An 18109-nucleotide genomic window follows, 5' to 3' on the forward strand; every position below is an offset into this window, starting at 1 on the left:
AGTCATTCCATATACTTCATCCATAGGTTCTATCATGTATGCAATGCTGTGTACCAGACCTGATGTGTGCCTTGCTATTAGTTTAGCACGGAGGTACCAAAGTAATCCAGGAGTGGATCACTGGACAGCGGTCAAGAACATCCTGAAATACCTGAAAAGGACTAAGGATATGTTTCTCGTTTATGGAGGTGACAAAGAGCTTGCCGTAAACGGTTACGTCGATTCAAGCTTTGACACTGATCCGGATGACTCTAAGTCACAAACCGGATACGTATTTTTATTAAATGGTGGAGCTGTCAGTTGGTGCAGTTCCAAGCAGAGCGTCGTGGCAGGATCTACGTGTGAAGTGGAGTACATAGCTGCTTCAGAAGCAGCAAATGAAGGAGTCTGGATGAAGGAGTTCATATCCGATCTAGGTGTCATACCTAGTGCATCGGGTCCAATGAAAATCTTTTGTGACAATACTGGTGCAATTGCCTTGGCAAAGGAATCTAGATTTCACAAGAGAACCAAGCACATCAAGAGACGCTTCAATTCCATCCGCGATCAAGTCAAGGAGGGAGACATAGAAATTTGCAAGATACATACGGATCTGAATGTTGCAGACCCGTTGACTAAGCCTCTCTCACGAGCAAAACATGATCAGCACCAAGACTCCATGGGTGTTAGAATCATTACTATGTAATCTAGATTATTGACTCTAGTGCAAGTGGGAGACTGAAGGAAATATGCCCTAGAGACAACAATAAAGTAGTTATTTATATTTCCTTATATCATGATAAATGTTTATTATTCATGCTAGAATTGTATTAACCGGAAACTTAGTACATGTGTGAATACATAGACAAACAGAGTGTCACTAGTATGCCTCTACTTGACTAGCTCGTTAATCAAAGATGGTTAAGTTTCCTAGCCATAGACATGAGTTGTCATTTGATAAACAGGATCACATCATTAGAGAATGATGTGATTGACTTGACCCATCCGTTAGCTTAGCACTATGATTGTTTAGTTTATTGCTATTGCTTTCTTCATAACTTATACATGTTCCTATGACTATGAGATTACGCAACTCCCGAATACCGGAGGAACACTTAGTGTGTTATCAAACATCACAACGTAACTGGGTGATTATAAAGATGCTCTACAGGTGTCTCCGATGGTGTTTTTTGAGTTGGCATAGATCGAGATTAGGATTTTGTCACTCCGATTGTCGGAGAGGTATCTCTGGGCCCTCTCGGTAATGCACATCACTATAATCCTTGCAAGCAATGTGACTAATGACTTAGTTATAGGATGATGCATTACGAAACGAGTAAAGAGATTTTCCGGTAACGAGATTGAACTAGGTATGATGATACCGACGATCGAATCTCGGGCAAGTAACATACCGATGACAAAGGGAACAACGTATGTTGTTATGCGTTTTGACCGATAAAGATCTTTGTAGAATATGTGGGAACCAATATGAGCATCTAGGTTCCGCTATTGGTTATTGACCGGAGATGAGTCTCGGTCATGTCTACATAGTTCTCGAACCCGTAGGGTTCGCACGCTTAACGTTCGATGACGATCGGTATTATGAGTTTAGGTGTTTTGATGTACCGAAGGTTGTTCAGAGTCCCGGATGTGATCATGGACATTACGAGGAGTCTCAAAATGGTCGAGACATAAAGAATGATATATTGGACGATGTTATTCGGACACCGGATGAGTTCCGGGGGTCACCGGATAAATATCGGAGTACCGGAAGGGTTATCGGAACCACCGGAGAAGTAATGGGCCTTATTGGGCCTAGGGGAGAGAGAGAGGGGCAGCCAAGGGCTGGCCGCCCCCCCCCCCCATGGGCCTAGTCCAAATTGGACTAGGGGGAGGGGCGGCGCCCCCTCCTTCCTTCTCTTTCCCCTCTCCTTCCTTCTTCTCCTAGTAGGACTAGGAAAGGGGGGAATCCAACTCGCACTAGGAGTAGGATTGCCCCCCCTTGGGCGCGCCCCATAGGGCCGGCCGGCCTCCCCCTTGCTCCTTTATATACGGGGGCAGGGGGCACCCTAGAACACACAAGTTGATTGTTTAGCCGTGTGCGGTGCCCCCTCCACATATTTCCACCTCGGTCATATTGTCGTAGTGCTTAGGCGAAGCCCTACGTCGGTAACTTCATCATCACCGTCAACACGCCGTCGTGCTGACGAAACTCTCCCTCAACCTCAGCTAGATCTAGAAGTTCGAGGGACGTCACCGAGCTGAACGTGTGCAGATCGCGGAGGTGTCGTGCGTTCGGTACTTGATCAGTTGGATCGCGAAGACGTTCGACTACATCAACCGTGTTACTTAACGCTTCCGCTTTCGGTCTACGAGGGTACGTGGACACACTCTCCCCACTCGTTGCTATGCTCTCCTAGATAGATCTTGCGTGATCGTAGGAATTTTTTTGAAATACTATGTTCCCCAACAAATCCTCCCTTAATTTAGCTAAAATTGGATCCAAGGTAGATGAAGATGTTTGTGGCAATGACATAGGAGCAACCTGAGTACTAGCTAGTGGTGCAACTTGTGGGATGGGCGCCGAACCATAATTCGGCGGAAGAGCAAACATGCTTGCGCCTATGGGTGGTGTGACAAAGTGATTCGGCGTTGACACTTAATTGGGCACACTCATAATAGGATTAGGATATGCAGGTGCAGCCACAAGCTAGTTGGTTTGACTAGGGTAATAATTCAATGGCATACTATATTGTTGTTGTATAGGAGGTGCCGATGAAATAGGTAAAGTTGGACTAGGGTTTTCAGGTACACTAACATTACCACTAGATGACGGAGTCATATTTTTCTTAGCATTAGTATTTGCCACAAAAGAATTGTAAGTCATCACATTACCCTTACTAACAAGACTTTCAATCACAGCCACTTGCTCTGGAGAAAAAACTTTACTCACAGTGATTATATCTTGTTCGTCAATGAGGGGAGGAAAATTGACGTTTCCAATTGGAGTGATGTTGCCTTGACGGTCCTTCTTGAAACTTGCAAGAAACGCCTCCAAATCCTCCTCCTCGTGCTTCTTCTTGAACGCTTCAAAAGCCTCTTCACGCTTCTTCTTGCGCGTTTCATAGGCTTGGTGGTGTTCCTCCGATAGTTCATCAAGACTAGGCTTAATGATGTTATCGGCATCAACTTCTGAGGGCTTGGGGAGATTAGACATGGTTGATGATGATTCTTGATCTTTCGTCCCCGGCGGAGTCGCCAAAAAGTGTGTTCACACACGAACACATCACCGTGTACCTCCAACGCCGAGGGTGATGCACCGCAGCTCACGTCGAAGGAGACCCGTCCGGAAGGGCGGTACGCAAGCAATCCGGCGGGTGCTTTTGCGGACCCGAAACGCCACGCGCCCGGGAGGGACCCCGTCTGGACGCGCGGCGGCTATGGGCTGCCCTAGGTCGATTTGCTCGCCCCTAGAGCCTCGAGGATCGCTGCCCTTCAACACGAAGAACGAACGAAGAGCGAGAGAGAAAGAACAAGGGAGAGATGTAAAAACTAGGGTAAAAGTAGTGTATTGATTTGTCGATTGTGTGTTATTCAATCGGCCGTCACCTCTCATCTATTTATGAGGCGGCTGGACTTCCCGTACAAGAAAAGGACTAAAAATTCCGTCCAAAACATCAAAAACCCTAACCTAACTCGGACAGGAATCTTTGGCAATTTTCCGGATCGACTCGGAGCCACCGATTGGTTTGCTTCGGTCTCGCCGAGTGGACGCTGCCAACTCTGTGTATCCTTCTGTAATTTCCAGATCAACTCGGTCTCACCGAGTCAAATCAACTCGGTTTGTCCGAAATGACTCTGTAGCTTCTGTTTCTGACTTTGTTTTGACTTCACAGGTTGCATACGATCTCGGATTAAGACGATTTTTATATAAAAATCAACCGTTTCGACGAGACGCACAACTTTCATGTCGAAACATTTTCGATCAGAGGCCAACTTAATTGAGTTTCGTGCTATTCTTTAATCTGGTGTCAACATGAGCATCTCTGAACTTGTCATAACTATTGCTTCCGAGTTCCGTTTTAAACCATCTTCATATTCATCTTGATCTTTTTGAAGAGAGCTATCCAGAGGTGACTTTTAATCATAAGTTTGAATTAATCTTGATATAGCCTAAACTACTTTTATGATTGTGCCACTTTTGAGCGTCAACACCATCAAATCGGATCTAAACGTCCTAACTATGGGCTGCAGTGATGGCCGAGAAAAAAAATATCAAAAAACAGGAGTGTGTCACGGATCGGACTCCTGACCAAAGGTCAAGTAAGAAAAGACCCGTCCAACCGCTCTAGGTGATTATAATCCCACCTCGCCTACACGTCCCACCAATTTATATATGTGTATTATTCAAAATCAATAAGCCAACTCAAGGAGTGGGTCTCCGAATATATGAAGGAAGAAAAGAGAAGGAATTAGAAGGGGTAGCGAACCAACTTGTAGTTGGGATGGTTAGGTGGACAGTGGTATCTCCAGCCCACCAGGGTTCAAGTTCTGGTGCTTGCATTTATCCTGGATTTATTTCAAGATTTCCGGCGATACGCTTTCAGTGGGAGGAGACGTTCCCGTCGACTACGAGGCGCCTACGGTGACTTCGTATTTTCAAAATGATACCGGCTCAGTCTCTCTGAGGTGCTCATAGGGGTAGGGTGTGCGTGTGTGCGTTCATATAGGTGAGCGTCTGCGCGTATATACAGCGCTTGCGTCTGTACTGTGTTCAACAAAATTAGAAGGGGTAAAATCGGCTCTTATATAACTAAGCAAGAAAGGAAAGGAATTACACAACTCGAAAGGAAAGAAATTATTCCACACACAAGGAAAGAGAAGAAATTAAAGAGAGTAAATTCAGCTCTTATAAAGCAAGAAATGAAAGAAATATAAATTTCGATTGCAGTATGAGTAGTAGGAAGGAAAGAGAAAGAATAAATATATATGAGCACTAAGGAAAAGAATTAAAAGAACGATGTTGTTGCTGGATGTGCATGGGCCGAGGAGGGAGCAATTAAATAAATGACATCAGCTGCGTGCGTGTGCACTTCATAATTTAATAACCATTCATATTTTTCTCACATACAAAAAGGTTGGCTGGCAATGGCCATTCATATTTTTTGAATCTGAGGGTACATATAAATTATGCTTGGTTATGTTTATATTACATCCAATATTATGTGTACTCATTTGATCTAAGGTTATTTTTAGTAACTTGGACTTTTTGTCACGAACAAATCGATGAACCGGCAGTCCAACCAGGTACAGCCGCAACGGTTCAGTTGCCCGTTTGGTTCTAAAAAATATAGTTTGATGGCCATGGTGAAAGAACACGACATAAAGCTCTTTGTATCCCGAAAACGACGAGGAGAAACGAGCAGGTGGCGGCAGCACTTGGCACTTCAAGCAATAGGGAGACAAGACCACAGGGAAAGGAAAATGAGACGAGTTTGTTTGGGCATGTATTTTAGGGAAAGAGCGTGTGTATTGTATTATTTTTATTGTTTTTTTGTGTGCATGAAGTGTTTTGTTTGGGCCAAGCCCAAATCATGAAAATAAACCGTTATCTCTAAAAGTATTCGACATCCTATGATCCCTTTGCATTTATTATCTTTTGCGAATTCTAAAAAACTTTTGAATTAGTTATTAAACTTTTAAATTGTATACAACAATTTCACCGTCTGTATATCCTACTCAGAACACATCCACCACTTTGCTTTCACCCGATGATAATGATAAGTGAAAGGAGGCGCCATCGAAGGACATGACTATGACTTCCTCAACTCTATACTACATGGTCCAAACACCAACATTCTTTTTTTTAGTGCGGACACAGAGTGTGTGGTTTTTTAAGAGAAAGATTGTTTCTAATTGTTTTTTATTTCAAAAAATATGAACATTCTAAAATATGTTCACCATTTTTATACTCAATATTTCCAAAAAAATGTACCAATCCTTTTAAAAATGTTTGCATTTAAAAAGATTCTAAAAAATAATAAATCATTTTTAAAAAAAAATCTTGTGTTAAAAATGTGAATCTTAAAAATTCCATTTTTATAAAAATGATAAAAAATCGAAAATGTTACTTTTTAAAAGTTAAATATTCATGTTCTCTCGAAAGGTAAAAAGACGATTGACAAACTATTCCATACACAACTACTCTTTCATCACATGACGGATGTTAAGGTGGCTTCTTCAAATCCACACTTCATACTCCGAAAAGAGATAATTTGAATTGAATATAAGAAATGTTGTGCAATGGCACGCACAAAGCAAATTTTGCTATTATTTGACCCGTTGCAACGCACGGGCATTTGTAGTCTTTACTAAACTATGACCAGCTGCATAGCAAGCCAGAGTGTCCAGACCCCACTGTTAGCCACTGTAATCGTTCACGTATGGTACGGTGGGACCTCTGTTTGTACGCATGCATGGACCACCAACTAACCAATGACGGTTCATGTCACAGTTTTGCGACAATTTTTTATACACAATATGAGGACAGACAGAAAAAAAATTAAGACGAAATTTATAAGAAAAAACCAATAAAAAGGGAGCCGCCAGGTTCAAATATGTATGTGACCTCGTGGTCGCTCGTGCCTATGCTAACAATCCGGATACGAGCACACGTGAATACGTGATGTGTCAAAGGGATAATAAATATATTTATGTGGTTATTTCTTTCCTTATTCTGGTGTATCTTGTGCTTCCTTTATATTGCCTTTTTTTGTGCGATTCCTTTATATTGCCTTTGCATTTTACTACATTGTTAAGAGATCCTTCAAATGGTCAAAATTCCGTAAATTCTTTCGGACAAATCAACGAAATTGTTGTTTGAATTCAAAAAGAAATTAAAATCTAGATAAAAAAATATAGCATAGAATGTACGTAAATTCTTTGGGATAAATCAATGAAATTTCTGTTTGAATCCAAATGATGTTAAATTTAAAAATCTAGATCAAAGGAAATATAGCGCAGTATGAATGTACTTAATTTTTCAGAAAAATCAACTAAATTTGTGTTTGAATTCAAATGATGTTAAATATAAATATCTAGATAAAAGAAAATATAGTGCATAATGAGTGTATGTAAAGTCTTTGGGACAAATCAATGAGATTTTTATATGAATTCAGATAATTTTAAATTTAAAAATCTAGATAACAGGAAATATAGTGTAGTATGAATGCATGTAATATTTTGGACAAGTCAACTAAATTTTTTGTTTGAATTCGAATATTTTTGAATTTAAAAATTCTAGCTAAAAGAAAATATATAATACAGAATGAATGTACGTATTTTTTTTGGACAAATCAACGAAATAAGAACAGACAAAATAAATTTCTTTTATCCTTATTTTACATCATGTGTCCTCGTGGTCAGGATGGTTAGCTCAGTCACACGCGACGAGCCACCATGAGTTTACAAAGGTTCAAACTGCGGGGTTCCTTATTACTATTTGGTTAGATTTTGCCTTTAATTTTTTCTGGTCAGTCTTGAAATGATATATAAAGCTAAATTGTGCAAGTAGAACGTGAAAATGACATTGGTTTGGTGGATGTACGCGTGAGCCTACTAGCAGTGGTCGTGTGTTCAAAACCACCCGCCCCTCCTTTTTTCATTTATTTGAGGGACTCTATGTGCGCCAAGAAAAAAAAAAGGCAAGATTGTTTTCTGAAAAAAAATTCCAGTGCAGCCGCTACAGCCATTGACAGTGGGCCCTTATGCGCCAAGAAAAAAAAAGGCAAGATTGTTTTCTGAAAAAAAATCCAGTGCAGCCGCTACCAGCCATTGACAGTGGGCCCTTATATGCTGGCACGCCATGTAAGCGCTGAACGTCCAGACAAGTTTGCTGCCCGAAAACATGTATCTTACATTCTTAAGTTGGTCTCAATTCTCTCAACAAGCAAAGTGTCTATCTCATCGTCCCCATTAAGGCCATGCATTGAAGTCTCTCTCCCATTAAGCCATGCAAAATCTGTCACATAAAGGGAGCGTCCTCACTAATGCCATGCATTTAAGTCATACAAAATCTGTCATATAAGTAAACTTATAAATTATAACTATTTTTGCATTAATCTATGCTATGCATGTAAAGGTGCCAGATCATACATGCATGTTAGTCATCCTTCACATTTTTGTTCGAAATGATATATTTAACAGCAACTCAAAAGTTTATGTTCTATTTTAGAGACTTTTTTTATTGATTTTAAGCTTATATTTTTTTAATTAGATTTAGTTATTTTTTAGCAACTATCTATGCATTTTTTTAACAAAGTTACCGCAGCAACTCGTGACATATCATCCAGTTTTACAAGTTTGTGCACCAAACTACTATCCATCGTGCGCAAGTTGTATGACCTGTCCAAGAAATCGCCTTCCGTGGTCCGTGGTGTATTTGCCTCCCCAAGAAATCGCCTTCCGTGGTCCGTGGCGTTCAGTTTTCTCGGTAGGTTTGGTCCCCACACGTGGTGCTGTTTTGCTAGCTAGATCGGCAGACAGCAGAGACGCAGAGCAGGCGCGAGCAATCACGGCGATGAATGATTAGGCCCGGCAGTTCACACCCGCGGCGACGGATGGTCTTGGCTGTCGTTAGAATTTTTGAAGGAACCACACAGACTGACGATACGGGACTGTGTAGTCCCGGCTAGAGATAAACAGGGCACAGGTGGCAGAGAAGACGGAAAGACTGGCATCAAGCCTGTCCTCAGGTTCGACGGCAAAAGCACAGGCTTAGCATATGCGTGCGTGCAGAGCCATGACTCCATGAGCAGGAGCAGAGTGCAAAGGCAACTGCCCGATAGGGCCACTCTATGCTAGTGGTGCTATCACAAGCAAGGTACGCGCTGACGGCTGATCCTGTGCGTTTTGTTCGTCGGTAGCTTAGCTAAGCAGGGCCGTCCAATCCACAGACCCATGGTCCCAATGGACAAGCGCCCGTGTTTTGCTTTTGCCGTTCCCAAACAAGTAAACTGGATAGAACCCATGTTGTTCCCAAGACCAAAACTACAGAGTACGCCATCCAAAACTCATGATCCCTTAGGGCTGGCTAGAAAAGTAAACAGCATGCTATAGTCAATATGCGAGGCAAGCGTCCTGCTGCTGGCCTCGGGCGCTGCCTGACGGATGTATGTATTCCTCCTTCCTACGCGGCTCCGGGAACATCATCGGGGAAACAAGACGAGCTAGTTCTGGAACAGGAACTTCAGGTCAGCCTCTGTAAGCTTCGACATGGCCTCTGGCGAGTCACCCACGGTGCTGCAAAAAGGACGGGAGGAATGTATCAGCCAACATCATCCCATCCACCCGACCCAAGGATGGCGAAACGAGATTTACCCATCAAACACAAGCTGCTTCTTCTCTTGCAGTTGTAGGATGCGCTCTTCAACTGTGTCCTTGATCACAAACCTCGTGCTTCTGTGTCAGTCAAATCATATATGACAAGTCAGATAAAGGAGGCGGAGTGTCCATTTTAATTAGCATAGCAAATTACCTAATAGGCTTGAATTGTCCGATTCGGTGGATTCGATCCTGCGCTTGGCTCTCCACTGCTGGATTCCACCAAGGATCCATCAAGAAAACCTATCATCCACCAGGGAATATACATATATATATATAAGCAGGAAGCAGGCAGCATCAACTGGATCGTTCTGCTTATTTTGAACGCTGAGCAACTACATGGGTTATTGCTGTCTAACTAACATAAATAAAGGAGGAGGATATGCACTGGCTTACATGAGATGCCACAGTAAGATTAAGAGCTACTCCTCCCGCTTTCAGGCTCATCAGGAAAATCCTGCAATCTGGGTCATTTATGAAGGTATCTATAGCTCTCCCCTTCTCCACCATGTTCATTTTCCCATTAAGTTGCACACACTTGATGCCAGACTGTTAAACCATCATATAAATTATTCCATTTGTCAATAAACAATGCAATGCTAAATATCAGTATGAGTATCAATACTTTACCCTCTGCAGGGAGAATTCAATCAAATCCAAGAACGATGTGAACTGGCTGAAAACAATCCCTTTTGCAGAACCATCATGCTCAATCATGTTTCTTATTTCCTCTCTCTGCATTAAAAAATGTCAATAATGTTTTGCACATATCATGGTCCACTCTGACGTAATAGTAAGATTGCTCTTATTGTGCCTAGTGCTGACCTAAAAGAACCATAATTACACTAGACTTAACAGAACCATTAAATCGCTCTCCGGAAACCTCTCTATACCAAAAGACTTATAATTTGATCAAGGTTAGTTTCATGCCAGGGTGTCCCAGTGATGTCATGAAATATATTAAGCCAATGAGAACAGAGCTGGACTTAGGTAATTGCAGGATACTACTCCCTCCGTCCCATAATATAAGAACGTTTTTTACACTAGTGTAGTGTCAAAAACGTTCTTATATTATGGGACAGAGGGAGTACTTGTTTACTATTGACTCAATAACTTCAGATGGTGTGTCTTATCTTCATAGAGATGAATTAGTTTAGCCCATACAAAATATCCACCTAATAATCAAATATTTGGATAATAATAATACACAGCTGGTTACCACCAGCTCTTGCCAAGATATGGTTACCACCAGCTCTTGCCAAGATACTGAAGGCAAAAACAGTTTCTAGAACTTCCAATGTTACCACTATGCATAAGAGTTTGTTGACAGAAAATTCACTCCCCTACACATCAAGCCTGTCAACATACAGATTGGCTGCAAACAACAAAAATATGCTGACAAGTTGTCCAACTTACCAATGCATCAATTTTCGTACTTGTCTTGAAATCTGCTAGGCTTTGTAGTCTGGCTAGTATTCCTGAGCGTTTGCCACCCTTCAAATTTGCAGGGACCTTTCGTCTCGAGTTTTCTGTTGTTAAGTCAACAGTAAGAGGCGTTGAACAAGATGGACATGAAACATTCCCCAAAGTTGCAGAGTACTCCATCAAACAAGTCTTGCAGAATACATGATCACAAGATGTAACCTTGAAAGGAAAGTTCACATGTGAAAGTCAGCTTATAACCAGTGGAAAACAATGCATGAGCTCAAATAACTTTCCAGGGGCAACCTACTGACCACCACATCTTCTGCCAATTCATGACATATTCCACACTGGCTTTCCATGGCACCATTTTGTTGATTTTTGCATCCTTCCCGAGATTCTGCTGTCTTGGAAAATGCAACAAGGTATGGATGATCGACAGCCTACAATTTGGATGGAACAGTCAACATGTTGCTTCAACAAAGAGACATAATTAAGAGTGCAATTCTATAGGGAAAAAAATGGCATAGCAGCATAGACTATAGGCGATTAAAGTAGCTTGTTGCACCCATAAGGAATTCTAAGGATATCCAAGGAATTATGTGCACACCTGTCTCAACCTCGTGAGGAGGTCAAAGATATGTGCATAGTTGTTCAGCAACGTTCCAGCAACAACATACCTGGAGAAAACAGCGTTAACTATCTGAAAAAACTAAAAAAATTCAAAATAGGAAATATAAAGGAGCGTTTGCATACGTAAGCTACTTTACAATGGCATCCAGTGATTACAAAAAGAAAACCTGCTACATCGAGTAATGGATTATGAGCAGAATCTCTTTGCAATGCACCTTGCATCTGTTGTAAGTACAACTCCAGTCCAGAGAAATTGGTGTTTAATTAAATCCAGAGACAAAACAAATGGATGAGCTCTAACCAATAACAATGGCACTTTGCTACGATGTATTGCAAATCAAAGCTGTTTGAAGCTAGTAAAGAAGATTCTTGTTCAGATGAAACTGGATTTTCAACTTTTGCAGAAGCAGCATAATAATCACACAATGTCTACTGAATAATCCATATGGTATCACTACATAAGTAGGAAGGGAAGGAAGACTCACGAATCAAACTGCGTGCAGCTTTGAGTATATAAGGCTTCATAAAATTCCATTTCATTTCTATCAAAAGAGTCCCGCCTCAATGTCACCTAACATGTTAAAAGTTAAACTTCTTGCAACTGGTACAACTATAGACGAGGAGGCATTACATTCATTGTGTATATAACGTGTTGTGCTGACTTACAGTCTTTGGTGGAAGAGCAAGATCTGCAGCTCGGCCTATTTTTGTCCGCCTTAACACTATGCCCTTCAAGACTTTCTCCTTGAGAAGAGTCATGGCTCTTCTGCCCTCAAAACTCGCGGATCCATACAATATTGGTGTCGCTATGTACTGTTAAAAATGGCTTTGTGTTAGCAAAGATGATGTCACAAATAAAAAAACTCCCTCCGTCCCATAATAAAAAATACTCCCTTCGTTTTGCTAGTGTAGTGTCAAAAACACTCTTATATTATGGGACAGAGGGAGTATGTCAAAATCAGGGACATATAGAACCCTGTAACTGACCTTATTCCACCAGCAAAAGTGCCTGACGGATGAGTGACCACAGTCGCATTTTTTCTTCATACTGCAGGAGATTAGGGGTCAATAACTAAAACGAAGAAATAACAATGGGAACAGCAGCAACTCATGACCTGGTGTGATACAACTACAACATTGCAACAGTAACCTTGTTTAGAATCATACTAGAGTAAATTTTAGAAAATACACCTCTTTATAGCAACTAACATTTTACAGAACTACATTTTGAATCTTGCAACAGTTATAAGACCATCCGTAGGTCACACAATTGGTACAAAATAAATCAAATGGTATTGTGATGTATGTATGGTTGACTGGTGGGTCTTATAGGACAGAGCCAAATGTCTAGAGCCCATCAGCATAACTGGACTGCTGTGTGGTTGACCGATGGCACTATAGATCATAACTTTCAAACGATAATATCCTTCCAAAACTGGACTGTGGTTACATGATAGAGTTGACAAATGAATAATTTTTTAATTAAATCTACACTTATTAATAAAAAATTAGTTGTTCCATCACCAGATATTACTAGTAGAGGCAGATCTTACTTGGTATCTAGTATCTGACAGTCACAGTCCTTGCAGAAGTAGTTCGAGTAGGGAAAGATTTGCAAGAAGCGAATCTGAGAAAACAACAGTAAGAATAGAGGAGGTAAAAGAAAATTGGTCAGGATCTTCAAATGTTAGTTGCAAACCAGCGAGTAAAGTTCTCCAACACGATTTTGCAATGGTGTCCCACTCAGAGCCCACTTGTATTCCGATTCCAATGCAAAAACTGCCCTTGCAGTATTGCATCGTCTATCTTTTATGAAGTGAGCCTGCAGAAAAGAACATGGAGGGAATGAATCATCTTTAAAAAGAAACAGGTCAATCATTGTTGAATTGAATTTCAGGAAAATATTATAAGATTGAAGATACTCATCAAAAAAGACAAAGAAGTCACTGTGTAGTGAGAACACAGCTGTGTGTCTCAAGTACATAAATTGGTCTCAATCCTTGAAATTTCAGAAAACAGTGTAATGATGAACACAAAACACTAAGCCGATAGCAACACACCTAGAAACTGTCCACTTGATAAAACCTAATATGTATCTCTATTATCTACTGAAACATGCGTACAGAAAGTAATATATTTCGAGATGGGACAAGTACTCGTGGACAAGCTTCCTTTTAGACATGAAACTAGGCTGCTGGCCAACATCATCATGTTGAAAAACACCAACAGAACAGGAGCATTCAGTAACACCAGAATGAGCTTGCCAGGGAAAAAGGACCTTGGTATCAAATTCAGAGCTATAAACTTTGTGGATTTTGCATAACTGCTCATTCAGCTTTCATGCTTCATGATGTCAACATGGTGTGCCGACTATTAATAAATAGATTTAGATTAGCAGAAAAACACTTGTGTGCAACTTAATGCACTACAGTGCAATACAGCAAGTAAACCTATCATACGTTATGTTAATTTTTACAAATATACTCCCTCCGTTCCAAATTACTCGTCGTGGTTTTAGTTCAAGTAATTTAGAGCGGAGGGAGTATCATAGAAACCAAATAGTAGAGTTCTGATTCTTGCAAGTGTCATCACCAAAACATTACAACAAAGAACAACCAGATGTACAGGAACAGATCATTGGTCGAAATACTACAACAAGAGCTCTTATCACAATAATGATGAAGCTATTAGAACTTCTAGTATATCACCTGGAAATGCTGTAGAAATAATCTGTTATATCATGTTATGCATTGCCAAAGGATACAGTAACAAGTTCACATGGAGGCTACAATTTTAAAAAGTCCCCCAAATCAGATAGTATAAAATCAACTTAATGTTCTTCATCCAAACATACAGAGTGCACCTAGCTAACAAATCTAATACAATGTGATCCTTTCTTGCTTAGGATATGAATTTGCCATGTTTTACAGTCCGAAATCATGCTTAGTCTAAGAAAACAGGGTTACAGCCCTAAGAAGTAATACATGGCAGATTGGCGGCATGGACCACGACCAAGTGTTCCGTTTTAAAATCGATTACTTCCTGAGGATTCATATCTATATATGCAGTTTATGCAGATTGGCGGCATGGACCAGGACCAAGTGTTCCCTTCGAAAAATCGATTACTTCGTGAGAATTCATATCTATATGCAGTTTATTATATTGCTGAATAAAAAAAATGCAGCAAGAAAGGGCATATGATCACCTCATCTAAGATAATCCGCTCCCACCGCACTGAGTGTAGAGGTGACTTGCCCCTGGATTTGGTACCCAATTCCTCAAAATCCTCCTCCTCCTCACTACCACTTTTCCTCTTCCCTTTCCCCTTCCCTTTCCCCTTCACTTTGGTGTCAGCCCACTTCTTGCTCGTCTGCTTCGCCTGCTTCTCAGTACGAAGAGCATCGGGCCCACAGTAATATCTCAAGTGAATCTTCAGCTTCTCGGGGTAAAACTGTTTATTGCAGTAGTCACACCGAATCTTGGGTGGCATTATGTGCTTCCGGTAGTCCGCCTCAATGGTGGAGTAGGTGGTGACCACGAAGTCGAAGGTGTCGAAATCGTACTTCTGAGAGCCCCGCCGAGCGCCATGGTAGAGCAGCACGCGCGCGCTGCCTTTGGCCGTGTGCCGCTCGATCTCCTGCGCCCACTGGATGACGGCCACCACGGGGCAGATCACAAGGGTGCACCCTACCCGGCGCATCGGGGGGGCCAGTGACGAGGACGGTGGCGAGGGCGGGGGCGAGCCGGGGGGACGGAGCCGGCGCGCGGTGAGGACGAGCGCGATGCCCTGGATGGTCTTCCCCATCCCCATCTCGTCGGCGAGGATGCCGCCGCGCGAAACCGAGGCCTCCTGCGCCAGGGCCCACGCGAGCCACTCCTTCTGGAAACGCAGCAGCTGGAGCAGCACCTCCGGGGCCGGCTCCGCGGTCGGCACCACCCCAGCGGCCGGGGCGTCCGTCTCCTCCACTGCCCCGGCGCGCTCGTCGAGCCACTTGGTATTAGCCTCCTCCCACTCTTCCCACGGCAGGGGCGGACCGTCCTCGTCGCGCTTCCCCTTCTTCTTCTTCCGCCTCGACTTGGACTTGGGCGGCCGTGGTGACAGCACCGGACGCGGCGCCACCACCTCGATCACCACCGCGGGCGCGGGGGCATCTTCATCGGAGGCAAACTCCTCGTCGTCGTCCGCCACCTCGTCCTCCATATCGGCGACGAAGTCGGAGTCGGAGGTGTTATCGGAGGGGACGCTCTCGTCGTCGTCGTCGTCGCGCCGGCGGCGAAGACTGCCGCCGGAGCCTGCGATGGGGGGGCGGGGAGTCAGGGCTTGAGGGGTGGGATTCGAGGGGTTCAGCGTAAGGAGGCGACTTACCAGATGCATTCTTCCCGTTACGGCGAGGCATCGCGCGGGGCGGCGGCGGCGGCGGCGGTGCGGAAACGGAGGAAGGGCGAGAGGTGGGGAGGGTGGGTTGGGTGAATTTTAAAGTCGGGCCGGGGTTTGGGGGCGTTGGGTTGTGGGGTTAAGTCGGTCATGGGGAGAGGAAAGGGCGGGAAGGAACTGCAGCTGCAGGGGTGGACCGGGTCAGCGGGAGCGGGGAATTGTGCTCCGGAAGGAACAGGTGGATTGTGCTCCGGAAGGAACAGCCGGATTGTGTGTGTGTGTGTCACGTCATGTGTGAACCCAGCCTCGATTAATCCATGGAGTTCCCATGCCAAGGTTCGTCGAGCGTGACAGACAGGCAGGAACAAAAGCGATGCCGATTCATTGCTTTTGCATCCACGCCATGTCTATCGTTGGATACCGGACGGACTAACAGCAACTTTTTCTACAGTGAGGAGTAACATATGGTAACATGCAATACTATATTTATTAGGCTATAGACTCATCTTGCCTTGATATATGTGATATTACTCATACTACTAGTAGTAACTAGCTATGTTATCACTTTTCTCTCTTTCTTCATTAATTGGAGAGCAATAAACAGCATCGTCCGACCCGCGAACCCGCTGCGATCAACGTCGAGTTCTTGGAGAGCGAGCTCAGGAAGACGCTCGAACTACCATCGAGCGACGGCGCGAGGCGCGGCATCAGTTAGATCGGCGTGCGGGGCCTGCTATAGACCACCCAGCACCGGGGGGCCCTGGCGGCCTACCTTACGAGGTGGGCTGTCCGACCTTTACCCGAAAGCTGCGGCAGTTCCAGTGGCCCTCCCACCGCACGTTCAAGCCTGATGTTGGGGAAAAGTACAACGGCAAGATTCACCCATCGGAGTTCCTCAGCATCTACACCATCGCGATGCAAGCCGCTGGGGCTCGCGACGATAAGGTGCTCGCCAACTACTTTCCGTTGGCACTTAAGCCCAACGTCATGTCATGGTTGATGCACCTGCCAGTGGATTCCATCTCTTCCTGGTCGGATCTGTGCCACGAGTTTGTTGGTGCCTTTACCGGAGGCCACCAAGCTCCTGGCCAAGCAAGTGACTTGCATGTCATCCCCCAGAAGGATGGTGAGTGATACATCTCCAATGTATCTATAATTTTTTATTGTTCCATGCTATTATATTATCTGTTTTGGATGTTTAATGGGCTTTAATATACTCTTTTATATTATTTTTGGGACTAACCTATTAACCAAAGGCCCAGTGCAAATTGTTGTTTTTTTGCCTATTTCAGTGTTTCGCGGAAAAGGAATATCAAACGGAATCCAAACGGAACGAAACCTTTGCGAGGATCTTTTTTGGAACAAACGCAATCCAGGAGATTTGGAGTGGAAGTCAGAGACGCAACGAGGCGGCCACGAGGCAGGAAGGCACACCCAGGGGGTAGGCCCACCCCCCCACCCTTGTGGGCCCCTCGTCTCTTTTCGCTTGCTTCTTGTTTGCTTGCGTGTTGGATTGATTGTTTGTCACGATGGCTCAAGACAATACTAAATTATGTGATTTTTCCAATACCAACAACAATGATTTTATTAGCACTCCGATTGCTCCTATTACCGATGTTGAATCTTGTGAAATTAATGCTGCTTTGTTCATGAAAGATCAATTTTCTGGCCTTCCTAGTGAAGATGCCGCTACCTATCTAAACAACTTTGTTGATTTGTGCGATATGCAAAAGAAGAAAGATGTGGATAATGATATTGTTAAATTCAAGCTATTTCCATTTTCACTTAGAGATCGTGCTAAAACTTGGTTCTCTTCTTTGCCTAAAAATAGTATTGATTCATGAAATAAGTGCAAAGATGCTTTTATCTCTAAGTATTTTCCTCCCGCTAAGATCATCTCTCTTAGAAACGATATTATGAATTTTAAGCAACTTGAGCATGAGCATGTTGCACAGGCTTGGGAGAGGATGAAATTAATGATACGTAATTGCCCTACACATGGTTTGAATTTATGGATGATTATAAAAAAAAATTACGCCGGATTGAATTTTGCTTCTAGAAATCTTTTAGATTCGGCCGCGGGAGGCACTTTCATGGAAATCACTTTAGGAGAAGCTACTAAACTCCTAGATAATATTATGGTTAATTATTCTCAATGGCACACCGAAAGATCCACTAGTAAAAAGGTTCATGCGATAGAAGAAATTAATGTTTTGAGTGGAAAGATGGATGAACTTATGAAATTGTTTGCTAATAAGAGTGTTTCTTCTGATCCTAATGATATGACTTTGTCCACTTTGATTGAGAATAATAATGAAT

General features: G+C 43.0%; 1 protein-coding gene and 1 long non-coding RNA gene across 2 annotated transcripts; one reads left to right on the forward strand and one right to left on the reverse strand.

Annotated features, from left to right (window-relative positions):
* The first annotated feature begins 8602 nt into the window (after positions 1-8602).
* On the forward strand, positions 8603-17445 carry LOC141041611 (uncharacterized). The gene is made up of 2 exons (XR_012202277.1): positions 8603-8860; positions 16395-17445. It is a non-coding gene; the product is annotated as an uncharacterized lncRNA (long non-coding RNA).
* Positions 8948-16051, reverse strand: LOC109759937 (DNA repair protein RAD16). Its single transcript, XM_020318767.4, has 15 exons — positions 15782-16051; positions 14621-15708; positions 13115-13237; positions 12969-13042; positions 12403-12463; positions 12082-12228; positions 11901-11986; positions 11393-11462; positions 11097-11225; positions 10777-11004; positions 9991-10095; positions 9757-9909; positions 9515-9603; positions 9358-9438; positions 8948-9279 (listed from the first exon to the last, which is right to left on the reverse strand). The coding sequence occupies exons 1-15, from the start codon at positions 15810-15812 to the stop codon at positions 9207-9209; spliced, it is 2538 nt and encodes an 845-aa protein (XP_020174356.1). The 5' UTR covers positions 15813-16051; the 3' UTR covers positions 8948-9206.
* Positions 17446-18109: the final 664 nt, after the last annotated feature.

This window comes from Aegilops tauschii, chromosome 2 (genome assembly GCF_002575655.3).
Source record: "Aegilops tauschii subsp. strangulata cultivar AL8/78 chromosome 2, Aet v6.0, whole genome shotgun sequence".
In the NCBI taxonomy this organism is placed as follows: Eukaryota; Viridiplantae; Streptophyta; class Magnoliopsida; order Poales; family Poaceae; genus Aegilops; species Aegilops tauschii.